Source organism: Fistularia commersonii, chromosome 8 (genome assembly GCF_037954325.1).
Source record: "Fistularia commersonii isolate RoL2024-O1a breed Wild chromosome 8, RoL_Fcom_v1.0, whole genome shotgun sequence".
NCBI lineage: Eukaryota > Metazoa > Chordata > Actinopteri > Syngnathiformes > Fistulariidae > Fistularia > Fistularia commersonii.
The window spans coordinates 8,877,467-8,905,255 of record NC_141291.1 but is presented as its reverse complement, the minus strand read 5'-3'; the positions used below and the strand labels follow the sequence as shown (position 1 = coordinate 8,905,255).

The 27,789-nt window shown below is 47.2% G+C and overlaps 1 protein-coding gene across 1 annotated transcript in view; it reads left to right on the top strand.

Moving 5' to 3' along the window:
* pou6f2 (POU class 6 homeobox 2) overlaps positions 1–27,589 on the top strand; it is a 67,301-nt gene extending 39,712 nt beyond the window's left edge. The window contains exons 6-10 of the mRNA XM_086150993.1: positions 9,924–10,061; positions 16,999–17,208; positions 18,778–18,931; positions 21,409–21,577; positions 25,411–27,589. Coding sequence (XP_086007119.1) covers positions 9,924–10,061; positions 16,999–17,208; positions 18,778–18,931; positions 21,409–21,577; positions 25,411–25,918 — 1,179 coding nt within the window. The 3' untranslated portion in view covers positions 25,919–27,589. The remainder of the gene's footprint in view (positions 1–9,923; positions 10,062–16,998; positions 17,209–18,777; positions 18,932–21,408; positions 21,578–25,410) is intronic.
* The last annotated feature ends 200 nt before the right edge of the window (positions 27,590–27,789 follow it).

The window sequence follows — 27,789 nt, the reverse complement described above, 5'->3', positions numbered from 1 at the left end:
AGGACGGACCTCCTTTAAAGGGTGGGGCAAAAGGTCTGCATCAGGTATCATTAAGATATTGCCTCATCAAATGGGATTATGAAACGTCTGCTCGGGTGTGCGGAGGAATGGCCGTAAAAGGTTTAGTTTCTCCGGGTCAGTGCCAGGGGGGTTGGTTGTCAGGGAGTGTGTTTGTGTGTGTGTGTGGGGGGGGGGGACTCGCCCAAGGACAGGCCACGGCCTCAGCACCCCCACCCAAGGTTGAAATAGGATTTAACAAGCAGCGCTGCCTCCCAATACCAGGGGGTGGCAGTGATTGGATTCTCCCCCAGATATTCCGAACACCTCCATGTTTAAGTCACCCAGTCCCACGGTGGCATGAAATGACCAAAGTGCAAATTAGTATTTAAATGCACTGTTACATTAAACTATGCGGCATGAAGTATAACATCCATGCAGATACACACTGATAATTGACGGCATGAGTACCAGCAGAGGTTTTTGTTTTTTTTTTGTAGTTTAGTGCAGAGGTCAGTAGGTTGTACCATAATGGTATATGGTGCAATAGCAGCATGATGGTTTTGTCAGTGCAAAGAAGCAGTCGTGCAAAAAAAAAAAAAAAAAGTGTTAATGTTTTGATATATTATCAGAGTCCGGTAGAGAGTGGGGGGGGGGGGGGGGGTCGTCATCCGAGGAGTGGGGAGGTTGGTGGGGGGTGAAGACAGAGAGAGTTCAGCATCTCAGCATCCTGACAGCCTGGTGTATGAAGCTGTTGGTGAGTCTCTCAGATCCACCTTTTGCACGTTCAACCGAGGCCAGAGGTTCACGGCGGCCGTCGCACAATCACTGTTACGCGGACGACGCTCTTCTTTTCTTGCTTTCCTTCCTCGGACGCGCTGAAATTCGTTGAAAACAGAGCCGATCACCCGCGGCGAGACACAAACACACATTATTATGGGAAATGTTGTAAAACCCCCCCTCCCGCGGGAGCCCCGTGATATTCCCTTCAAAAACTCACAACGGTGTGGGGGGTGGGGAGGGGGGACCCCGAGAGTTCATCGTGTCCCTTGTGTTCTGTGTTTTTAATTTGTAAGAGCGAGTTCATTAATTGGCTCATTAATATCCCTTTTACCAATACAAATCACAACAAAGCAGGCTGCGAACCCCCCCCCCCCCCCCCATCCCAAGAGTGCAAACTCAGCCCACCGCATCTAATTTGATTAATTAAACCGAAAACGTCACATTTCAACCCGCCACGACCCGCTCGCCATCCCGACACGCGGCGAGTCGGGCGCCTGCGGCTGCCTGAAATAGCCGGCACGGCGATGACAAATAGACAGGGGGAGATTATGAAATTTGCTTAAGTGTGTTAATGTGCTGATTGCGGGAGGCTGCTGGATTTTGCCAGGAGTTGATTGATTAGAGCTGCAGGTTTTCTCCACGCCCGGGGAGCTCAGGGATTTGACGGGGTAAAGGCGCTTGCCAAGTCTGTTACACCGGAATTGATCTTAATTAGATCTGAAAGACCTGCCACAGCAGAATGGTCGCGGCGATTAAAATGAAAAACAGGAGAAATTACTGATCAAATTAATCATAATGTCGGGCTACAGCTGTAGGTCTGGTGTAATTTGCCACTCCAGTGAGTTACATCAGCCCAGGCAGGGAGAGGGGAGGCGGCACATACTGATCCGTGGCTGCGGGAAGCTTAGGCTAGCCTATCAACTCGCTTATTCCGACTGGCGTGCGCGGACCCTCCCGACCCGGCTGCGCCACCCAGCGGAGCCCCGACGCCCCACCCCGTCCGCCTCTTTCCCGGATAGAAGCTACCTCCGCGCGCCATTTCCACCAAATCCCACCGCATTATGTTAACTCACGCCATCCCCTCCCTGTCGGCTTCCCTCCCGAGCCCCACGACGGGCCTGTCCGCTCTCCGTCTGCACGTGCGCGGGGGTTAATTACAGCCCGGGGGGGGGGCCCTGCCTCCTATCCCCGTTCTTCACAATTTACCACCAAAGCGTCCACGGACATCTCTCTTCTTCCCCGGCTGCACCCTGACATCACAAGACCGCGGGGCCTCTAGACGCACAAGTGCTGCAATTACCTGAACCTCTCCTCTGTCCTTTTCTCTGGCTGCCCCCCACCCACGCTCTTCTCCCTACCCTTTGGCGCCCTCGCTGTTCCCCGGCAATCAGCCTTCATTAGAAGCATCTGGTGGAAACCCATTGTCGCCAAGGTCGGCGGCTGCCGACCGCGACGGCCTTTCAGAGGCCCGGCCGTCCACACCCTCTTTGCCCACCTCCTCCGCTCCAGCCCATTTACGCCCGCCTTCCTCCTTAAGTCTCAGGCCCCTTCCTGCCGCCTTTGTCTCCAGCCGAGGTACCGGCAAACCCTCGTTCCACCTCTACCCGTGTTAAACCCCCCGCGTTATATTAACACGTGAACCAAATGAGCCTCGCCCGTCATCAATTTGATTCGATTTTCCACATTTTCCAGCGGCCGAACGGGCCAACCGTCACTCCGCGGGATATCAAATCAACATCGGTGCCGTGACGCTGAGGAAGAATTCGCTCATTCATGATCGCAGCTCCGCCGTGGCTTTCTGTCATCGGGGGTCAGAACTGGAGGAAACCTCCCTCTTTTTTTTTATGCATTCTCTTAGGAAAGAGAGGATTATTAAACCAGATATGGGAGTTTTGCAGCCCAATACGCGCACGCGGTTTAAATCTGACTAAATAACTCTTCGTATCAAAATAACAGCTGGAAAAAGAATGCAAGGCAAAATCGAAAGCTCCAGCTGAAGGACACAGAGCTTGTGCATTTTGGTCTTATTTTTTCTTGATAAGTAATAAGTGATGTAATATTCGTAGTATCGTCGTCGCTGCTATTCGAATTGTGAAAAGGTTGCTTTTGTTTTGCCGCACTTATTTTCCTGGAGCAATTAGATATTGGCCACCCAGAAAATGTCTGTTGTAGAAGTGTAGGGGGGTGAAGACCGTAGATTTCTGTCCTGCAAAAAATATATGAATATAAATAAGCGATTTGAGCACCCGCGACATCTGTGCCGGTTATCCAGGATAATACCTCTTTTAAAAAGTGGAGAATTCCCAACTTTTAAAATGTGTAAATTCGGTGTGGTCGAGGCCGGCGTCCTCTTATTAATGCACGGGAGATCCGGCTCTTAAGAAGGCAGAAAATTGCCTTACATAACATGCACTCCACAATTTAGAAATACAAATGTGCACTGTTGACTGAAGCAGAAAATAAGACTGTTGCCCATCAACAGCGCCACATTTCATATGAATAATTATAAAGCGGGCGAGCTAGATGAGGAAAACAACCTGACCATGACAGCTCTACTACTTTTATTTACTTCAAATGAGGGATTAGGGGGAGAGAAAATCTACACGACTTAAGGAGCAGCGACGGGCCCTGAATTTCTAAATAAGGAGCAACTTCAATTCTTATCTTATTTCACGAGGATCATTCGGGGGGCTGCAAAGCCTCTTTCGCTTTTAGAATTACATCTGCGCCGCGCCTTGCACTTTATGTCCGCCAGCTTCCGATATCTCCCGCACTCTGCGAATTCCGTGATTCTTCCCGACCCGGATCCGCGGGTCCCGTGGTCCGAAAGGCGCCGATACCCGCTCGGCCCCACGTGCACGCCGGGGGCGATGCCCGCAGCCGGAGCCCTCGGATTGAGCGTCACGCCGGAGCTCGGCTAACGGCGGATAAGGAATAGGGTTTCTTTAATTATGAGTCAGGGTTGTGACATTGAGTTCCCCCCGTCCTCCCGGAGCAGCCTCCCAGACACGGTGTAAGTGCTCCGCTCCGCTGAGGAGGCCAGTCCCCCCGCGGGGCGCGATTCCACCGCCTGTAATTTCTGATGCCCATTAGTGACCGCAAGCAGAGCACCGGGCTCACACAAGGAATACAACCGTGCTACGCTGCCGCGCCTCAAAAGGACCCTTTTAATGCAACGCCGTTGCATTATGCCCCCTCTCCTGGTCCGAGTCAAAAGTCCCATTTGTGCTCCCTGCAGAATATTATCCGGAATTCTTCTCCGGTCTTATCAGTCATGGCTAACGGCGGTTGGATCTGCCATGTTTCGCGTCGGCCGTTGTAAAGTCTGTACTCCCCTGCTCTGTCCTTTGTAAGGAAAATGTAGCCCCCCCCCACACCGGCTGATTTTATCTGAGGAAATTTGCAATTGATGGCTTCGCAAATGGACTCGAAATGCAAGAGGAGTGCATTTTCTTTGGCCGAACCCCTGAAAGAGAAGGGGGGGGGGGGGGGGAGTCGGAAGTCAAAACTGGAGTAATCAATACAAATACGGCCGTAAATGTCATCAATTCATCTCTTCACTTATGCTGATTTAGCTTGTAGCTCGCTCCCAAGACTGGATGTTTTTTGGACAAAAAGAGAGCGAGAGAGGAAAGAGAAGAAAGTGGAGCCGAGAGGCACGGCGTAGGGAAAGGAGGGGTGGATTTATCGATCAAGGGTGACCACATCTTCGCCACAGAGCCCTTCTCCCATGATTAATCTTGGGGCTCGGAGTCGGCCAATGACACATGACAGGCCTCCCCCTCAAACTCCTCCATTTCTCTTCATTACCGGCCATATTTTTGGACACCGCGGCTGAGAGTAATCATTTACCTTTATTGTGTTTATAAAGCCGCGGCATCGGACCCCCCTATCCGCTCCCCCGAACCCCTCTCCTATATTGAATTGGGGACATCAAAAGATCACCGGCCATTGATTATTAGGATATTAAAGTCATTCGAATGCTGTATTTATATGTCAAACAACAGCCGAGTGAAGAGAGACGCCGTTTTCCCCCGGTTAACGAAAACTAATGTCCGTTGCGGTCGCATTTGGAAAAAAGAGTCCTGAAATAAACCCCCGAAAAAATGTTTATGTCGTATCGAGCAGCGGGGGTAATTGTTCGGTAAGGGTCGGGGTAAATACAGAGCGATAACAATATAATAGGGTCTTTACGGACGGATCTCGAGGCTCTTAATGATTTTTCATTTGCGAAAAGGCACCCGGGCATCAGATTCAAACCTGAGCGGCGGGAGATTTACTGCCGCGGCGCTCGCAGCCGCGCCGCCGTGATTTCCAGCACCTTAAAAAAAAGCGGGGCGACAGAAACGTGTCACACCGTGCACTGGGACGGTCAGCACTTTTTCAAGAGATACTTAATCAGCGAGCGGTTTCAAATTTAACACATCTGGAAACACTGTACATCATTTTCCGGGAAAAAGGGAAGGTAGCGCGACTTGGGTTTTTTTGCTCGCGGCGTCCCCTTAAACGGAGGAAATGCACGCCGCCGGCATGATTGATGACGGGGAACCAGCTCCGCCACTGACAATTATCAACAAATGGGCTCCGGCGGATTTTATGTGACGATCAAATCCGCTGTTAATTCCACATGAAGGTAATGAGCAGGGAGATTGACGGCCACTGTCCCACACTCCATCATCCCTTTATCGTTGGTTTAAACGTTTTTGCCACTCTTTTCCGTCTTCATTTGCATTGCGCCTCATTAGATACGGCCATTTCTGAGCCGGTCCGCCGTGTCCATTTCCTGGCGTTAATGCATTTTATTTGATCAGCCAAACCTTCCCGGTTAACTAGCAGTCATTCTGGCATCTCGTATGACATCACTCCATTAGCACCCTCACCCGCACACACACATAACGCCATACCTCCCCTGCTTTTTAGCAGCAGCTACGTCCGACCGCCACCGGCGTCAGTGTATTCGGCCCCCCGGTCGTCTTTTACTTCTTAATATTTGGCTCGGAGACCGGTGCGTTTTCCAAGCGCGACTTTTACTCTCAGCAGAGCGGCGGTGAGCGGCAGACGGCGTTCAGAGGGCTCAGAGTGCCGAGCCGCAGGACGAGGCCCCCCGACAGCCAAGGGACCCGAGGTGTTTTGAAGGGCCTAATGGCATTTTGATGTTTAAGCACAGAGGGTGTGAGGAGGAGGAGGAAGAGGAGGAGAGTCAGCAGAGGACTGTCACTGTAAAACCAGCAGAGTCCTGACGGAGAGGGAATGTGTTTTCTCGTGTCACAGCTGATTACGTTCACTCGGGAGCTGGAAGAGGAGCGGGGATGAACACCAGATACCTCCACCGCGAAGAGCATTCATCTCAAAATAATAATAATATTGACTAAAAAATTTAAAATAATTGTGATATCGACTAATCGGCTGTTTATGTAGCCCGCATGATATTCCCATTTTAATCCATAATAACAGCATGTGCTGTTAATGAGCCAAACAGCTCTTCGATGCATGTTTCGATATATTAGATAAATGTTTGACCGCGCTGTTTGAATCATAGATGAGCGGAAAATAAGTTTTACACGCCACTGAAGCCTGAGTGCCACCTCCCGCCATCCATCTTTACGCCTCTTTGTTCTGTGCAGGACAGGAAAAAGAAAAAAAAAGGGAAAAAAAAAGCAATTAAGTTTTAAATGGTCACATGAAAAGAGCAAAACAAAGAATAAACTCCGGTTAGTTTGTGTCAGACAATTTTGCCTTCCAGGGCGGCTCTTTTCCGCTCCCCTCTCCACGGTTTCCGGGGAAGCTATTTTTCCCCTCTATTCCTGAGATTACACGGGTTGCTGCACCAGGTGACCCTCATGGTCAAATAGGCAACGGAGAGCCTGGCCCCCTCCCTGAGCTCCCCTCCCCGCCATGACACACGGAGAGGGAGCAAAAAAAAAAATGTATTTTTAACTATTTAACATTTCGTTTCCTCCAAGAGACTCGTATTATTGATTGCTTCGCAGCCCCTCTATACCAAAGCGTGCCGTGATGACGCTACTGCACAATACAACAGGAAGCCGTAATAACAAAAAATAAATATCGGCTCTTATGGCTCTAAATGTGACTTTAATATATGAGGACCCGTGTGGCCTTCACCGTTCAAATCCCCCGATGTCCTTTTCCAGCGGCGGATGAAAAGAGCGGAGCGCGGTTACGGTTAACATGCAGGCTCTGCAGAGCTGGAAGATCACTGTTTATCTCCTCCAAAACATGCAATCAGTACAAATGCTAGCCCGCCTCTGTCATTTTGCGCCTCCCGCCGTGGTGTTGAGAGGAGTCACCGTGGCGGAAAATCACCTGTTTAGGTGTTGAACACAGCCTCGCCTCTTTCGTATTCCCGGCTCTCCTTCCGACTGCTATCCGTATTATCCGCCGCCCGGAGATGCAGGGGTGAAACCCAGATTTACCCGCAAGAGCATAGTGTCCAAAAAGGGGCTATCGTCGAATGGAACTGAATGGTGATATTTCAAATGAGTCCGAAAGGAAAACGTCCTCGGACAATCTATCGGTCGAGCCGTAACGCTCAACGCGGCGGCTCTCCCGGGCGAGCTATCGTTTTATCATTATATATTATTATTATTATTACACAATCAGATATTCTTCAACCTCCTAGACAGCTTGGTAAGAGCCAGATGGGAGATAGTTAGCTGAATATCACTGTCTGGCAATCCTTTTAATTCATTCATCCATTCATTTAACATCTGGACGGCTTATCCTGCTAGCAGGGTCGCTATTAGGTTCACCCTGGACCAATCACAGGGCCACATACAGAGACACACAATCCGTCACCCTTTCATTCATATATCATATAAAAACATAAAACTATTAACTTACTCATTCACGCCTCATACAGAGAAACACAATCTTTCACTCGGAACTGAAGACGCCTCTCGGATGAGGTGAAGCATTTTCAAGTGAGGAAAATAACGTCCTGTTGCTATGACAAGAAGATTTGGACAAGAGATCGTCATTCACGATTTTGTTCTAAGTCATATAGAGAAATATATTTGTTATTCACGTCATATAGAGACAAACAACCGTTCACCCTTTTATTAACACATAACATATCGTATAAACACAAACAACTATTCACTCACTCATTCACAAGTCATATGGACGCACAAAAATTCACCCTCTCATTGCACATTCACGTGCACCCATTCACTGTCATTCACACTTAATATAGACGTAAAGCCGTTCACACATTTGGATAATTTGAGTCTCCAATAAACCTCCTGCATGTGTTTGGACTGTGTGAGGAACATGGAGGAACGTCACGCAGACATGGAGAGAACATGGTGACTTCACCCAGAAAGAGACCTTCTTGTCTTTACAGCCCTCAATATGCAATTTTTTGTGAATTAAGTCTTTTTGACATTGATTCTGGATTACTTAAAAAAATGTGTCATTTCTTTACTTGCACATTTGAAAATTTAATCACTGTAATTGCAATTTCACCATTGTGGTTTCATTTAGAAGCCACCTTAACATCCAGCAGTGGTGATGGATAGGCACTGCATTCTTTTGTTTTGTGATAATAAATTTAAAAGGCTATTTGTTTCAATCCAGTTGTTAATCGGCTGAAATTTGACCCAAACTGATGCTGAATTATCACTCAGCATTTGAATCCTTCCCTTGTTGTACACGAGATAGCAGTTAAATGAATTCGAGGGGAAAGAATTTGCGGCTTTGCAGAAGCTACATCAGATATTTCCAAATCTTTATTTTCCTTTTCTTTTTATGATATAACGATAAATCATGATCAGATTTTTTTTTTTTTTTTACTGTCAAGTGTGAGATGTTGAGAATTGCAAAGGACGGCCGTCGGACACACAAAAGACGATCCCGCGATTATCGGAGGAAAAAAAAAAAAACAGATGACTTTCAGACGAAGGGAAGCAATATCAATCACGGCCAATTTGAGGCCACCAACATGAAATATGATTTCATAAGACAAATGCGGTGTCATTCTTAATGTGCTTAACCTTTACTGTCAATGAAAAAGTATTGATCGCCGCATGGTATTTTTTCATCATTTGATTTCAGAAAGTGTAATAATATATGGTGGCGGGGTACGATAAAAGCCGAACGGCGACTCAATCATCTCGGACGAACAAAAGAGCGCGACAGTTCCCGACAGAGTGCGCCAAAGTTTCGTCCGTCGTCTCAAGAGCGGATAGCGTTGCGCGCCGTGTTTTACATAAACCCAGTGACATATGAAAACACTGGCTGGATATTTTGTTTCATGTCTTACAAAAACTCTTCATTTAATTTCAGTAGTCCTGTTTGAATATTGCCAACAATATCAGCGGCAGAGAGCAGGCAGCCTGCTTCGAAGCAATGTTTCTATTATTTCTCTATTCTGGTGAGTAATTGGGAGGTCTCCTATCTTTTCTTGGTCTTTGATCTACTTACTCAACCTAATAAGACTTTGCTCTGCTACACTACAACCAAATCAGCAGTGCATTTTCAGCCCCCTAATAAGTGGTTAGCTTGATTTATATGGGTAATCTCAGCAATGTGACGGGGCTCTACAACCTCCCTGATGCAAGGAGCCTCCTTTCACAACCACAGGCCAGACCGGATGAGTCCATTACAGCGGGGGTAAAGACGGTCATTTTAACCCCCCCCACACACACACACACACGCGCGATCTCCGAAAGTGTGCAAGTCTGGTGTGACACACTGGATTGAGGTAGTTGACGATACAGTGATGCATGGCCACGTTTGCCTTGTTCTATTGTGAGATTGGAATGCTATGGGGTCATTGCTGCTGGGAGAAAGACTTGGTCTGGCCCATGGGGAGCCCCGGGGGCCAAAGGAAGCACTTAGAGTGGTAAAATGGACACTTATTCACAGCGTTCTGTTCTCGCTGCTTCTCGCTACCCTTCAACCTCCCACTGGGTTCAGAAGCACAGACCTCTGGGAACTGTATGATGGACTACACGGTCCTCACTCCTGGACTACACCGACTATACCGCAGTTAACCCATTCCAACCTTGGCGACAAAATTAAGGAGCGAGCCTCCTTTTGTCCACACACAGGCTCGCGCTCCGCAACGTTGATTTCAAACCACGCGTTGTTTTACAACTGATTTCTACTCCTCCCCCTCGCAGCTGAATCCTCTGGCTAGCCAGGCAGCGGTGGCGGCGGCCGCCGCCATGGGCTCCATCGCCGGGTCTCAGGTTTTCGGCAACACCCTGTCAAACCTGCAAGGAGCCACCGGACAGCTGGTCACCAACGCACAAGGACAGGTGAGTCCTGCACAGCGGGGACTATTTTCACTCCAAAAACCAAGAGAAAAGCGTTTCCTCCGTGACCAGTCCGCTCGTACCCTCACCGTTAATCATGTGGGTAGGTATAATTCAAACATGTTTGTGCAGGTATTTCCTTATAAATACACAGTCGTGGGTCTGAGTTATCCAAAAAGCCGTTTGTCTACAGTCTACAGCCACCCGACCGTATATTAGGCTTTTTGGGAATAAACAGAGCCTTTCTATCTTTGATCTGCGTTTGCCTGTCGCAGCAAAATGCTGACCTTGTCATATTTCTAGGGTGGCTGCAGAATTGTTCCATCAGTAGCCAGAGGCTTGAATGATGATGCTTGTCATTGCCGGGTTCCATCTAATGAATCATCTCATTGCAGGTGCACACATTACATATTAAAGGTGCAAAGTGTGGACAACGCGCCCTGTAATGTCACGCAGGGGGGGGGGGGTTGTTTACCTTAAACCTAGACCCTTGCGCAGGACTTCCTTCCAATAATTTAACCAAAAAAAAAACGCTACGACGATGGCCAATCGATTCGTCGCCGCGCTCTAATACGAAAATGGCTATTCTTAACACGCCTTCCCCAACTTTCAGGTGAAGTCCCTGCACCGGCAGGGTGGCCCGCCCTCGCAGTTAGTGTTAAGCGTTGTCTGCATGTGACCGCTTGATGCTAAACGTCACTAATGAGACAGTATGGACTTCCCTGGCTCACAAGGTGCCTGGAGCACTGAGGACAGATCACTGTAGATACTGACTTGATGGGATGCACTGTGCTTTTGTAGTGTCTTGGCGCCTGACACTCCCTGACATAATCAGGTCACAGAGACGGTCAAAGCCCTGGGCTACAGCCTTTGCTCCCCACCTCATTATTCCACAGCATTATTCAGACGGAGGCCTCTGAAACATGCACTTCCCTATCAGAAGGTTTGACCCACTCCTCCTCCTCCGCCTCCACCCAACAATGAAGAGGTTTTCCAGATTCCTGCTTTTAAAAAAAAGGCTTGAGGTTCAACAAACATGATTTCATGGGCGTGTAAAAAGGAGTATAATGGTGGGGTGGAATCGCTAAAATAAAAAATTTACAAAAAAAATCAAAGGATTGTATTTACTTGAGAGAAGTTGGCTGACGTTCAGGCTGAAGCGATTGTCATCTCCATCCTGATGCCGCTCTCACAGTAACCGAGTTTGGCCGGGACTTTTCCCAGAAAACACCGTTTCTGCAGAGGTGGGAAGGAGATAATTGTATTTACTGGCATCATTATAATCCAGTAGATGTTTAGTGAACTTTTTTTTGGGGGGGAGTCGTTTTTAAAATCTGCGTTTCGGTTTATTGCGCTGAAGTGACTGAAAATCGTCTGTATCCATTACTGATTGAAAAAGAATAAAAAATGGCAGCCTTCTCGCTCCTGAGCCGAGCTGTCGCCGCGGCTGTTTGGCACCGCTCCCCTAAACCTGTCCTTAATGGGGTGACGGAGGAACATGTAGAACCAGGGATGCAACTCTTGTGTGAGACATATTCTAATAGGGGAGCTGAGCTTCCCACAACTGCACACCAGAGAGCAGCCATTAAATTGCTGCACTGCCATGAACCCCTGCTGAGACAGGCAGCGGCGCAATTGCAAATGCAAATAAAATTAAAAGCAATTTAAAGTTAGCAATTCCGCCTCACAGCAAGAAGGTCTGTGGTTCAATTCTGACAGGGGGGGGGGGTTTCTTTGAGGGGTCTCCATGTTCTCCCCATGTCTGCTTGGGGTTCCTCCTTCCTCCCACAGTCCAAACATGTGCAGAAGGTTCATTGGAGACCCTAAATTGGTCAGACGTGAGAATGAAAGGGTGAATGGTTATATATCTGTATGATGGGTGAATGGTCTCTAGAGGACACGTGAATGAATGAGTGAATAGTTGCATGACTATATGATGAATGAATGAGAGTAAATAGTTCTATGTCTGTATATGGGGTGTGAATGATTGTATGTCTATGTGATGAGTGAATGTGTGAATGGTTTTGTGTCTCTATATGACGTTTGATTGAAAGAGTGAATGGTTGTAGGTCTCTAGAGCAGTGGTCCCCAACCTTTTTATCACAGTCAACTCTTGACAATTGTACCCCAGACACGTAGATTGTTTTTATTGCGACTACAATAATAAACGTGAATCCACTGTGTGGATCTACCTTTTCCCCTTCGGAAAGAAACGTTCTGTCCGACGTCTGTTTTTTTTACTCATTTTGCTAGCTTGTGGGCTACATTTTTGGCGCTCAAAATAAAAAAAAATTCAAAATAAAGATTGTTCAGACTCAGGTAATAAATCCAACAGAAATAATTGATTATTTCTTGTGCGTCCTGGCACCAGTTGATCCCGGGGGCGGGGGACCACTGCTCTAGAGGACGTGTAAATGAAAGAGTGATTGATTTTATGTCTCAATATGCCATGTAAATGAGAGGATGAATGGTTGTACGTTTCTATATGAATGAATGAATGAATGAATGAATAGTTGTATGTCTCTATATGTGGCCCTATGATCGGCCGTTGACCTGTCCAGGGTAAAACCAACCTGTCTCCCTATGACAGCTGGGACAGGCTTTAGTGCCCCCGTGAGTGCTGGATAAGCAGTTTAGATAATGAATGAATGAATAACTGAATGTGTTGCTGCATTTAATTGACCGTCACGGCTGCACATGCATGAAAAACCCACGTCTGCCCACAAAGACAGAACCGGCAGGTTTTTATAAGAAGGTTGTTAACGCATAGATGAGTGAAGTTAACATCTAGATAGGTGCGTGATTTGAAGGTGCGTGGGTGTCTCGATGAAAACAACATATGGATCCATCAGAGGTGAGAGAGAATATCCACTGTTTACAGTCACAGCACAACCTCGTGACCTGAAGGGATGCAGACTGTAACATCCAAAAGCCTGACTGTTTGTCCGTTTTGAAAAGCATAGAACGTTCTACAGGACCCAGAATGAAAATAACAACCTGAAGAATTGTTATGCTGTCTTAGTAACAGGTGACGTCGAATAAAACCACCCCTATTTGCAGGCTAATTTTACGAAGTTCATGCATCACCATGGTCGCGTGTTTCTGTATGACACGTGAATGAGAGGGTGAATGGTTGTATGAATCTTTATTATGTGTGAGTGAGTAAGTGAGTAGTTGTATGTCGACAGAGTATAACTCACATATCCGATAAAGAGCGAATGAATGAATAACCACATTACTATTACTGTAGTCAATGGGTCATAACAAACACCACCTCAGAATTGGGTTCAATGTAAACATATGGCAACAATGTTGGCCGTCAGCGTGCAGCTCTGTTTGAAAGTCACCTCCCCGCTGTGCATCCTGGTATCAGGAGAGCTCCAAGGACTCTCCCCGAGCAGGAAGGAATCAAGGGTGTGGGAAAAAAAAGCCAAAACACCATCAGGTCACTTTCAGTCTTTGGAAGCACTGTATGTTTGTTATCCTCACGTATCCGATAGGAAACCTCACCGCCACTGCTGTTTAATGGTGGATCCACATTTGAAACACGTTTTAAGATCCGCCTCACATACTGTCCCATCGTTCCTGTTGGTGACGAATTCCTCTTTACATAACCCCCCCCCCAACATGAAGCCCACCTTACCGGCGACACAGAGGAATCGCACAAAGCAAAGTAAGTTAACCTGAAAGGTGTGCAAAGCAAACCCACAAAAGATTCACGCCCGGTGAATTGATGGGAGCTCGTAGCCTTTGGATCGGGAGCAACCGCAGTGTTAACCGCTATTGACCTTGCAATTGTAAATCCACTCCAGGGCTGTAAGCTATTGATTATTTTGCATCATCAATTAAATCTGTCATAGCTCTGCAAATTTCCTGACAGCATGTGGGTTTGTTTTTTTTTTTGCCTTCCTTTTCTCTGACTGACACATGAAAAATGGCCCAAATCTAAAATTTTGTACACAAACAGCAGCGCTGCGGCTTCAAACCCGCAACTGTACATTTTTTTTAATCAGTGGCTTTTCAGGAATGCTTTATCTGGATTGTCCATGAAGCGTTTACAGCTTCGCAGACTCCCCTGCTCTGAGTTTCAATTCAAGGGAAAACTGCCGAATATATTGGCTGGCTACCATGGCTAAAGACACAGATTGCCCCGGCCGGGGAGAGACATTGACATTACCGTGGAAACAAAGCCACCGTCATCCTAATGTGTGTGACACAGAGGGGGCGGCCGATGCGTGGGGTCGAGTGGAGGGAAGCAAACCAAGTAACATCTAGTAGGGAAAGAGAAAAGAGGTTTGAGGTCTTTATTTTTCAAGTGCACAGTCCAAAAGCCATAAGACGGCCATATGACGTGCGTCCGCGCCGTTCAGATTAGCTTTGCGGCGAAATGCGTCAACCTTTTCCCGAAAACCATCTGAGAAAGTAGTCGTTTTAAAGATGCTCAAGTTCTCAGATTGATTTAATGACATTTTTAAGGACACGTTTTGCGGATCTCATTCCTGAAAGTAGTGACGCATATTAATACGCCGATATTTTTACCTCGGCATGACTGTGCCGAATAAATGATATTGGTCTGTTTGTTTACAAAAGCTGTTCTCCTGCCCATCTGCTCACCCTCAGACAGTTAACTAAGGACTTGACCCTATCAGCCTGCGAGGGGCTTTACGAGACCGCCATGAAACATTCATCCCAGATAGTCAGACGGCGAAGCGTTGCATCACGGAACAAGGAGGGGAGCTAAGCTGTCAGCTGCCTGCTCTTTTATTATGCTTATAGTACAACCACTTAGTCCAATGACGATGAATAATTGAGCGGAACAAGTTCCCTGCCACCGTGGCATGCAAAGCGGGATCAGTAGGACTCGGGAGACACGGGCGTCAGGCGGGGCAATAAAATATGCTAAGTGGCAGGAGAACATTACGGGGAATTTGTAAAGCCGGCGTGGAGAGAGAGATAAATTATCTCCCCCCTAATGCGAAGCAACGTAAGCAAATGAGCCGTGGCAGGGATGAATTACAGATTGTCGGCCCACCTTTCTCTCACTGATCCCTCCCTATTATGTCAAACAGACAGGAGGAGGAGGAGGAGGACGCGGGGGGCGAACGGCGCTGCGAAACACATGAACGCTGCCGGCGAGAGAGGCTGAGAAGCCAGGGAAGGGTCTTTGTTCATACCTTGTGCAAGTGGCTCATGATTTAATAGCACTTGAAAGTCTACATTCTTATCCTGGTGACTTCATTAAATCAGCTTTGCATAATTGCTCGGTATGTGAAGCACAGACAGCGCGCTGTCATTGGACCGGGATATGGACGAGACGGCGCTGAAGGCACGTACGGGTAGACAGGTCAGGTGCAGAAAATTCATTCATTCATTCATTTATTATCAATACAGCTAATCCTGTGATCATTGTCGCAGGGAAAGCTGGAGCCGATCCCAGCTGTCAACCATTCGTTCATACGTTATATGGACCCTCAACCATTAATCCATTATTCATATGTAATATAAAGACATACAAACATCCACTTGTTCATTCACATTACATATAAATGCATTAAAATCATTAACTTTCTCATTCACACGCTGTCGGGCCTCCAGTGAGCTGCATGTTTTTGGACTGCTGGAACGAACCCAGGGACCAGGAAGCGCTGACCACCAGGCCACGTGCACATGAAAATATCAGCCACGATCCAGATGAAGCATAAAGCAAATCTGGGCTTTGACATTTTCTTTTAGTAACAGGCTGTAATCCACCTCTCAAACGCGGGGTGCGTGCACGGTCAGAGGGAAATCATGAAATTCACTTCACTCTGTTCTCATCTATGGAAATAATATAGAATAAAGTGAAAACTCGAAAAATCTTCACAAGGTTGATTGTATCGCATTTAACGGCGGAGGAACATCTCAAGTGCTTTGAATTTTACGTTCCGGCTCCGACGACACGTCTAAATCTCGTTAAGCGCAACCATTTTTTTTTTTTTTTCCCAGAGTCTAAATTAGCGAATACCGGGACGCCTCGTCCGCTTTTTCAAGGTACTCTCCGGTTTAATGAGGCTTGTTGGTGGGGGGTCCCGCTGTCACGACGGCTCATGAGCCGCCCTGAACCGGCTCCCAGATGACATTAACCTTCATCATGGTGAAGAGGCGCTAAGTCCCCCCCCAAAAGCTGCACTCTTGGCCACACTCTGGCAGCTCCTAGAGCTAAAACGCTGCAGTGACACTCTGCCACCCCCTTTGATCTGCCCTTCCTGATAACAGCCACCGAGGAGGAGAGAGCCGCGGATGGAGGGGGTGGAGAAGGGGTGAAGTACCCCTGGGACCCGGAGAGGCGAATTAGAAACACAGGGTCCTGTCTCACTCTCTGATGCTCCCGCTCCCTGCCTCTTATTGTTTCTTTCTGCCCTTGTGTGTGTGTGTGTGTGTGACGTCTCTCTGCAGCCACGATACTCTTCAGTCCTCAGCAAGAGGCAGAGACAAAGACACTTAAGCACAAACACACAGTCCTACATGCACGCATTCACCCCGGTCTTGGCCCGCTGATGGATAACACAGTCAGTGGTGTGCACCATCACACACACACACACACACATACACACATACACACAGGTATCCGGTCTTGACCTTTGCAGTGCGCTCGCAGCAGTCTGTTGCGGCTTCACAAGCCTGTAAAAGTACCTCAGCGACAGACCGTCGGCGGATGTGCATGTGCTTGCGCATGTTTCCCTTTCAGAATCTCGTGTGAAGTGAAGAGAGGGTTTGATTAGTCTCATAACGCTGTGAAATGACCGCTCCCGCTTTGTTCGCGGCCGCATCCGAAAACCCCAAAGAGACTCAGCAGCAGAGATTATTAAGACTGATACCACCAGTGGCGTTTACCCTCTCAGCTCCTTTTTCTTTTTCGAACCGCCAAGCTGATTTCATCTCCTCTCTACCCCCTTTGTAGATAATTGGAACAATCCCACTGATGCCCAACTCTGCAGGGCCCTCCAACCAATCAGGGGGTGGCAACCCGGCGCTGCAGGTACAGCCAATTACACCTCAGCTTCTGACCAACGCTCAAGGCCAGATCATCGCCACAGTGATCGGCAATCAGATTCTGCCTGTCATCAACACCCAGGGAATCACGCTGTCACCAATCAAGCCTGGACAGCAGGTAACACCCACAAACACACACATATGAAAGGAAGATGTCTCATAGAGCGACGCGCCGGCGGGCTGCGGCGATCGAGAGATGACGCTAAACGTGTTGAATGAGCAACACCTAGTGGATCGAGCCCGGAGCCCCGCTCTGCCGCCGCACTGATGTTTTCTGCGCTAAACACATCGAGCTGTACAAGATTCAACTTATATTTGGCTGATTTGCATCCGTCCACCAGGGGACATTGCAGTTTTGCACGGAGTGTGTGTGTGTATATTACAGATTCTGTCCCCAGAAAACTCCTCCAAACAACACTTTTTATCAGCCTGCTTAAAACTCGCGCTCTCGTTTTTTCCTCAATCACACTCGGCGGCTTCTCGATTTGTCCCCTCTGACCCAAACTTGAAATATTTTTCTGTTTTGTTGTCACGTGCGGAGCAGGCGTGCTCTCTCATTCCACCCGTGATCCTCATGCGTTCACAGGGGGGGGGGGGGGGGGGGGGCGAAGAAACAAACGAACAAAAAGACGATATCGACTTATAACGACGGCGTCTTTGCAGAATTACAGAGTAAAAGTTCCATACGGAGCGGATTAGCTCCCGACGGACGGACAGCTAATTGCGGCCCTGCAGAAAAACGCCTCATCACACTCTTGAATGAACTATTGCATTTGTAAATATTGTTTATGATTTTGTTTCCACTTCAAAGCCCGCATGTACACATTGTTCCGTCGGCATAATTTACGGTTGTCAGAGTCTGCAGTCTAGAATATTTCCAGTGAAGCTAGATAATTCTCCGGGCCTGTCAACAGTCCTGACAGTGTGTTGACACCCCCCCGCCATCCAAACAAACACATGCCACAGAGGAAAATAATTAATAGCAAAGGAAAAGAGGGGAAGCTGGTCTAGCTTATGGCAGAGACAGCTCTCCGCTTTAAAAGTGGAGACGTACCATCTTGATCTTGTAAAAGCAACTCAAATGTGCATAAAACATGAAAATACATTGTTTTTTGCCATCAGAGCGCCCAGAGCCCGCGCATCATGAATTATGTTTGATACGGGGTGCTGCTGTGTTCACGTTTTTTTTTTTTGTTTTTTTTTGTTTTTTTTTTCAAAAAAATCAGACCGCAGTTATTAGCCGTCTCGATGGCGCGGTGACGGTTGGGAAAAGCTCTAATTGCCAAGAGCTGTTACGGATGATGGATTTTTTTTTTTTTTTTTTTCGGTTTGTTTGTTTTGTTTTTCTCTGTGCCGATTATGCCACGATTACGGAGTGGACAACCCGAGCTGAACCAGCAAACATGTCCCTCATCTCGAGGGGTAAACCGAACGCTATCGACGCCATATTCCGCCCCCGTCGGGCTGAACAGTCGAGCCGGCAGTTTACATTTTGCTAATGACCAGGAAGACAGTAATCCCATTACACTCTGCTGATTGTTCATCTAACGGCTGTCGATTGGTTTATTATCATCACACAATCACCGTAATGACATGATTACAGCAGATGATGCTAATATTGAGGATGCTTTTCTGTGTCTGTGTGTGTGTGTGTGTGTGTGTGTGTGTGTTTGTGCGTCGTGTCCAGCTGCCTCAGGCTCAGCAGGGTCAGACAGGCCCGGCATCCTCCCAACCCAACCTGCTCCACATGCCCCACAGACAGAGTCCTCTCCACCAGGCCTCCTCCTCCTCCTCCACCTCCTCCTCTTCCTCGGCTCTCAGCGTGGGGCAGCTGGTGAGCAGTAAGTGTCAAAGGCATATCACAAAAACACAACGCGCTCTCTAATATCCTACTGTGTCTTTAATATATAAAAAAATATTAAAGCTAGCATCTCTATTGCTATATACCACTGATCATCACAATCCCGACCGCTCAGCGGGTGCGATTCCCTCAGTTTGGACAGCCCTCGACAGATACGCCCTCCGAGACGCTTTTCCTTTATATCGCTCCTCTGCTTTCGTTTTACCGTCAGAAGTTTCGTCCGCTTTTTATAATTAATGGAAATTTCGGTTTCAGACGGCATGAGATTTGGCGACGGATGCCATCGCACACCTACCGCAGACTCCATTCTCCAGAGTTTCACGTAAAAGGCAAATACGACAGCGCAGAAATAACAGCTCACCGGCTTGTTGCGGGCATTGCGTTTCGCTGGTTTAGCCTCAGCCGTCGGAAAACGTCCGACGTAAGTCCGCACAGGAGTCCTCGCGGCTCATTTTTGCAGGAAATCGAACAAATGCTTCGCGCTGAGTAGGAGCCGCGTCATCTTCTCGCTACCACTCAACTGCAGACATACATGCATTCCCGAAGCAGGGTCCCGTGACCGAACCGGGGACGTCTGCAGGGGGGGAGAAGATGAAATGTCATTGCGTCCAGTAAGCACGAATAGAACGGCAGAAACAGATTGAAAGCGCACAGAAAGAAAGAAAGAAAGAAAGAAAGAAAGCGCAGTTTTACCGAAGGGAGGACATCAGTCACAGGTGGGGGAAAGGTCACCTCGTCCGAAGAATGTGACGTCATGAAATCTTGTTTTATAAGACCTCCGGAGATGTGCAAAGTCTTGCAAATAACTTACATAGAGTTGCTATAAAATATCTCCTAAATCTAAGTGGAAGAAAAGCATAGCAGGTATTTGATTTATGGAAATGGGGTCAACCTGAATGAACGCAGGTCACGAAACTCATTGCAAATGAACCGTTTTGGGGCATTTGCTATTAATATTGATAGCGGCCTCCTTTTCGCTCGCCGCTGAGCGGGTCGAAGAGCTTTGCTCAAGGGCACGTGCACCGAGCGCGCATCTGGCACCTCTAACAAATACCTACAGTTTGACTGCAAATATGCCCGCCGAGCCCCGGAGGTCAACCACCTCCACCGGACCCTGCTTTGTTAAGCAGAAAGTAAAATAAATGAAAAAAAAAAACAAAACACCCACACAAGAATGACCTGACTTTGACTCCGCTCTTCACCACAAAGTCAAATCCGAGCGCTGCGGAAAGATCGGGAAACCGTCACGGCTCTGTCGTCGGGGGCGTCTGTAACCGACGGCAACGGAACTTGAGTTTTTGGAATCTCGTAGAGGAATTAACATCTAAATCTCAAACACGCAGACACATAAAATACATGTTATTATGTATTTCTAAGCTAGATGAACCCGTGTGTTGTGGGGAGGGTGTGAGATGGAGCCTCTCCACTGTGGATCCTCGTGTCCACGGAGTGAACACACTCCGCTGGGAGTGATTTAGCGTTGCTCATCAACTTGGAGATGATGGGACCCGAAGCTATGAGTGCAATTCCCTCCCATTTAGTCAGTTCGGGCTGTACGGCTCCCCGTCTCCCGAGCGTTTGCGCGTCTGGAGCACGCCACATACGCTACACGTCACTCGCCAGGCGTAACAAGATGGCAGCCCCATAGATTTTTGCTTAAATACGCTTGGAGGATTCCTTTAATAATTCATTGATAATGACCAGCATGAATAATTCAGGGGCACAAACTTTGCTTTGGTAAGCAGGATGCCAGGGTGCCTGACATTGATGTACAATGTGAAATCATTTTTTATTAGCAAGGAAATACTTCAAAATGATTCACACAAGTATTTTTTTTTTTTTTCCCCCCCTGACGTGCTCAAATGCAGAAAAATTCAGATGCAGCGTTTCCGGTAAACGCTCGTGTTTTGCGTCTGACTAAAACCGCGCACACTCCTGTGTGTGTGTGTGTGTGTGTGTGTTTTGCAACGTCGATGCCGGTATGAAGGGCAGAGCAGTCGGTGCGGAGGGTCAGCAGGACGGCCGCGTCTTTTCATGTGGTCCAATAACTGAGGCAGAAATCTAAAGAGAACATAAGAAACCGTTTCCATCAGCTGAAGATCCATACATGTATTGAATTCACCCCGTCGCGACACACTTTGTCCGCCCGCTCTATCGTGTGAGATTAAAGATTCGCGTCTCCGAGTCAAAGCCGTGACACGTCTGCATTCACACGCCGATGTATTATTTAGAACGTGCATGTGCTCTGCAGAAGCAGGACAACGAGGAATAATAAGCTGTGACCCGGAGCAGGACTGTTCTGTGCCGGTGTTTAGGGGTGATTATAATCACACGGGGCAAAATGTTTTCTCCATTCAGTCTCTGAAAATGAGGTAAACGACGGCGGAGCGAGGAGGGGGGGAAGCTAATAAAACGAAATGTGTGTGTGTGTTTGCGTGTGTGTGTGTTGTGTCGTAGACCCGCAGACGGCCCCGAGCGAGGTGGACGGGGTGAACCTGGAGGAGATTCGCGAATTCGCCAAAGCATTCAAAATCCGCCGCCTGTCCCTCGGCCTGACGCAGACTCAGGTGGGCCAGGCGCTCAGCGCCGCCGAGGGGCCGGCTTACAGCCAGTCTGCCATCTGCAGGTAAGACCAGACAAAAGAGAGAGGAAAAAAAAAATAAAATAAAAAGGAAAACACCCGGCAGATGATGGTTAATTATTTCTCAGCGATGTGTCCTAATTCTGTCAAAGGCGCAGACGAAACCTCGCGGCCTCGACGAGACGTCGGGTGCTCATAGCCGATACCCATCCTTTATTCATGACATTATTAAGATGCTAAAATACATAATTGACTATAACCACCCTGACAAACTAAGCGCTCATATCTTTACTTAGCCCGTCTCTCTCTCTCTGCTCTTGCCGGCTGCTGACATGACAACGTCATGTCACTTATGCAAAATACATACTCGGGTATTACAACAAGCACTTAAAGCATTTAATAATTACTAAGGCCAGTTGGCGTTGGCTAGGGATGAACACGGGAGAGCTCCGCCGCGACGATCTGTTAATAAGATTGCCATGTCTTGCCGCTGCTAGGACGACAGTTACGCCGTAAATGGCGCGTTATATATTCATGAGACAATCAGGTTTTTACCCCGCCTTTGTTACGCGTTAACACTTAACATAAAGGTGCTAAATAAGCCGCGTTAACCTCGTACGCCCCAACCGTAAAACCGTAACGCGCCGAGTTTAAATGATTTTGATGTGAGAAATTAAAATCAAATTATGGGATATAGAGTGGCAAATTCCTCCATACCGCCCCCTCAACCCAACCCCCAGCCCACTTCGAGGTAAAAACTCGTGTTCCTGCCCCGTATTAATTTTAATGGCGCGCGTGCTTCGCCGACGATACTGTGCTGTTTACGCGACACATTCCGCCGTGAACTTTTTAAAAATTTCATCGCATCAACATCAATAACCCGATAAAACGTGAAGCCGGACGGGCGTGTTCTTACGAGGCCCGGCCGTCTCTGAATAATCTCCGACGTCTTAAAAAAAAATCACACATAAAATATTTACCGCCGGCATAATTCAAATATTTATAACATACATTAAAAGCCATTAGCTTCAAAAATAAACACTCAACGGGCTGTTATTCATGCTCTTATGACTATTTTCCTTTTTGTTTGTATGACATTGGACATGACATCCTGATGTTTTAAGTAGCGGGGCAAACTTCACATGCTTTACTTTAGTTAACATCAACGCGGACGTGAAGTTTGAGGAGAACAGGATGTCACAGTAGCTCTGGGGCTCCCGTTCTGAGCGCAGACAGTGAACAGACACTGACAGATGCTTCCATCCTGTCTCCTTTCATTGCTTTCTGTATTTCCAGGCGCTTTATTAGTTTATCCAAACAGGCACGGTCATTACATATGTGGGTATCAGGAAAAACTAATGGTGCGTGTTCGTTTCCTACAACAGTGTGTGTGTGTGTGTGTGTGTGTGTGTATGAATACTGTCTAGGAAATAGGAAACACTTTGCAATACCAGTTAAGGAGGATACTCAGACAACCCATTTTAACAGTACAGAAAACAGAAATAGAGTTGGAAGTAATCAAAAAAAAAAGGAAGAAAGTATAAGTATAAGTAGTTTTCTACTGTTATTTTTTATTCATGCCTATTCGATGTGATGGGATATTTATCTAATTTAATACAATTGATTTTTATTGAATATAGAAATATATATACTATTGATACGCTTCACACAAAAACAAGCCCGGTTTGCTGTTTAAATAAATACAGTGATTTATATCACTTGTCCATGTCATTTAATCCAATCTGTGTGTTAAAGTTTAAAATAAATGAAAAAGGAAAAAGGACGTTGGTTCGTTGTTTAGTATTATATACTTATTTAATTTGCCCCTTGTATATCATTTTGTAACGTGGAAAATTTTAAATGAATGCAAGAACCACGCAGGAATGTCCCCTTGAGACCAAACCGAGGGTCAGGGTTATTTTTAAATTACATTGAAAAATAAAATATAACCACATCCATGGTTCTTATAATAATAAAAAAAAAAAAAAAAAAACCCTGCCATCCTAATCTTAACCTAATAAATGTTTCAATTAGTTTAGACGCCAGCAAACTACGGCCGGGCCTCAGCATGCAGCGTATCCAGGCGGGCCCCCGTGATCCTTTTAAGGACAGCAATGGGCTTGAGGTGCATTCAGGGCCTCTTCTTCATCGCGCTGATGCACGGATGGGAGGGAGGACGGCGGGCGACGTACCCCGGCTGAGCAGCTCTCAACTCATTTTAGCATCTGCGGGTCCCGCTGATCCATGAAATGTCCTTTCTCTGGCAACTCCTCACATTTGCTAATGTATTCCCCGCAGTATAGAACCCTCTTCCCTCGACTGTTTAGGACGCGGATTTAAAATAATACCGTCGAGAAGCGGCAACAAGGTGTAGAGACGGGGCGGGGAGCTCATGCATGCCTGAACGTCTTGACCCCGATGTTGTCTGCAACAGCTCACCTCGCCATTAAGGAGGTCTTCGGTGCATTGTTTGCTCCGCAGAGAGCAACGTGCCCTCGCAGCTCCCCGCCGTCTCTCCATCACACCTGTCACTCCATTCTTTCCTCCGGACGCCGCTTCACTAAAAGCATCAGAACACGTCACGTGCACGCTTTTGCTCCAAATGCATCCGTCCGACTCGTTCGTGGTGGAATTTTTAAAAGAAGGCACTCTGTCTGGGCTTTATCCGCCACGGCCTTCGGACCGGGAGCCCGTCTCTTGGGGGAGGGGGATCACAAATTCATAGTATTCACCGCCTGCACACACGCTAGCTTTACACGATACAGTTAATAGTTGTAAATACATTTTAACACACGTCACACGGAAAAATTGATGCGGCAACCTGGGAGGGGTCGCAAAAAGAAAATGAGTGATTTCAGCACAAAAAAATACTCCGAATTTATAAGAAACATTTAAAATAGAAAAACTTGGTCGTCGTCGTGAAGTGCAATTCAGTGCCGTCTAGGATATTTATGTTTTCCATCAATAAAATTGTATTGACATTAGGTTAGATTTAAAATTTATTGATGATTATTTGAATTAAAGTTATCTTTATTCACTGAGGATTGGCTCGCAATTTGTGTGGTGTATGTGTGTGTGTGTCAAATGTGTCGTGGTTCATCGCTATCTCACCCCTAAACATCCCACGCCTCACCTCTTGTTCGCGTAATGAATTACTGACATTGAAGTAGAGCTTTTAAAAAAGAAAAATAAGAGGCCTTCCCTGAGAGCCTACGCGAGAGAAGGCCACATTCTGCATTGATGGCAGTAACCTGCTAAAACACGCGGCGTTAGAATTAAACCCGTGAATGTATTCTTTATTAAATATGAAATGAGGGTGTTTGAAAAGATGAAGGAAAAGTTTGAAAAATGTATTGCAATGTACATTCTGGTAAATTATTCAGGATCTTTTTTTGTTTAAATAAATGATGGCGCCGTTTTTGACTGCATGCATTAGTGAAATTCTTTTTTTTTTTTTTTTTTTGTCACCTGAAAGACAGAAGCGGGACGTTTGCAGCTACTTCCTGTTCTCTCTTTCACCGCCGATTAACGCACGCGTCTTAGCCAGATGTTCCGAATGCTCTGGTTTTCCATCGGATTTCAATGTCTAGCCGCTGGCAACATCTCCTTGCTCCGCTACTGCCAATTTGGGGACGGAGATCCACGGTAAAAAAAAAAAAAAAAAAAAAAAAGGATGGTTCCTCCACAAAGCCAACTGGTAGAACCAGCGCCGTCAGCTGTCCGGCTGCAGAGCGCACGGACGTCTGGCTGGGATGCGTACCCGGATGTTAGTTTCGGTCCCTGTGGCATTATGGTTGAGGAGACTAAAAGGCAGGCAGCTTATACTTTTGTTCTAGCCGGGCACCTAAGTAAGATTCTTTTTTCTCAATTCTCCCCAGACACACCATCCTGAGAAGCCACTTTTTCCTACCACAGGAAGCCCAAGAGAACACTATAGGTAGCAGTCTGACAGGCAAACTGAACCCTGGCCTTTTATATCCTGCCAGGTTTGAGAAGTTGGACATCACCCCTAAAAGCGCCCAGAAGATTAAGCCTGTTCTGGAGCGCTGGATGGCCGAGGCTGAAGCCCGCCACCGATCCGGCATGCAGAACCTGACTGAGTTTATCGGCAGTGAGCCCTCGAAAAAACGCAAGCGGAGGACCTCTTTCACCCCGCAGGCGCTCGAGATCCTCAACAGCCACTTTGAGAAGAACACGCACCCCTCCGGACAAGAAATGACGGAGATAGCCGAGAAACTGAACTATGACAGGGAGGTGGTGCGCGTCTGGTTCTGCAACAAGAGGCAAGCCTTGAAAAACACAATCAAGCGTTTGAAACAGCCCGACATGGGCACGGCTGTACCGATGGACCCGCTCGCCGATCCTCTGGAGGAGCTCCCGAAATGAACGGGCGCTCCGCAATGGGGGAGGAGGTTGGAGGCGGAAGAGGGGGGAGCGGAGCGGAAAAGTGGCAGCCGTTTATAAAATTTAAAAAAAATAAGACGGATGAAGTTCCTCTTGAGGTGAAAGCCGTCCCCCAAAGCGCCAGGATGGACATACCCGAGTTTGCGAAAGGAGAAAAAAACCTACGTGTTGTCAGTGTGATTACCACAGTTATGTAAAACCAAATAACATGACAGAAGAGATTCATATTTGAGGATTATGTAAAAAAAAAAAAAAAAGAAAGAAAGAAAGAAAGAAAGAAAGAAAACGTCTCAAAGAGTTTTAAATTCTGGCTTTACACACCAGACTATCCAAATTTTTGCTTCCCGCTAAGGGATTTTAGTAAAGAGATCATACCAAATCAAAACACTATTTACCAAAGTCTGTTGCATCTGAGTACTAAGAATAATTTTCTAATGTAAATGTGCTCTAAATTTCTACATTTGTACTTGCAGATCTAAGCTATACGTGTGAGGTTGAGTGTGCATTTACAGTACGCCCCCCCCCCTCTGCCCCCTCCCGTCACTGTTTGTATGTAAATATCTTTAAAAGGAAAAAAAAAAAAAGAAACCGCTGTCTTTGGATTTAAATCACGCTTTTTTTTTTTTTTTGGACAAAGAAAAAAATATGAAAAAAAAAAAAAAAAGGATCTTTTTGCTGTTAAACAACCGCGTGATACCGTCTGTCTGCCTCCGACTCGTCCTCACGCCCGCCACCATGCTACCTTTGTACGACTTTTACAGGTATTTCTAAGTGATTTCTGGGATGGGAGGGGGCCGTCCAGTCTGCGGCGTCGTTTTGAGCCACTGTGTCATTCTGTTGCCAAAGCCTGATAGCCAAAGAACACATGAACATCTGCTCAAGGACTTGGGGAAGGTCTCGCCCTCTCGCTCGGCCACGTGGGCCCCCATTTTCTAAAGGCGTTTTACTCTCTGTGGGCCAATTTTGGACAAACTAGACCGGGGGTGTTGGTGGAGGTCACATTTGCTAGAATTCTTCAACCGCCGTGGTCGCAGAAAAGGTGTCTCCTGTCCGATCATTCGCACGAAGGTAAAATCCCATCGTCCCGTCGGCCGACACCCGGCAGAGGGGACGGGGTCAAACGCATCGAGCCGTCGATGAGGTCATTCTTCTGCTGCTTTCCGCCGCGGGTGTTTCTCCCGGTCGGCGTGGCGGATCTTGGATCTTCACAGAATTCGGACTTCCACCACAGCTTGCCGAATCACCTTAGAGACGGGCCGTGTTCTCCGTTGTCATCGTCGCCGCGCGCTGAAACGGTTGTTGGAATTCGCAGGGGAAAACGTCGACCGTTCAGCTTTTTTTTTAGCTTCACGAAGCTTCGCATTTGACGTCGGCGCGGTCCGCGGGAGAGGAAACCGCCGCTATCTCACCCTCCTCATCATCGTCTCCACTCGACTCATCTTCGATCCCATCGTTCGGATTCGCACCCCCCGCCCCCACCTTTCGGTCGGGGGAGCGTTCTGACCGGGAGGTTCGACATCCGCGCCACCCGTCTGATAGGTCATATTAGAAAGCCGCGGGATCGCCGTTCCAGATCCCGGGCTTACCCGTGAAGCTGTAACCAAAAAAAAAAAAAAAGAAAAAAGAAAGAACAGGATGGAGTTATGCCTTCGCTCAACCTTTCAATGCTGGACCAAAGCTCTATAGTTATGCACATTGTACAGAGAAAATAGATTCATGATGCTGACAATCTTTGAAATCTGAGAGGAAGATAATTGAAGAGTATAAAGTGTACAGTAGTCCATTCAAGGTTTACCTCAGTACTATTCCTGCGAGAGTCACTCGAACGCCACGCAGGCAGCAGCAGGTCACGA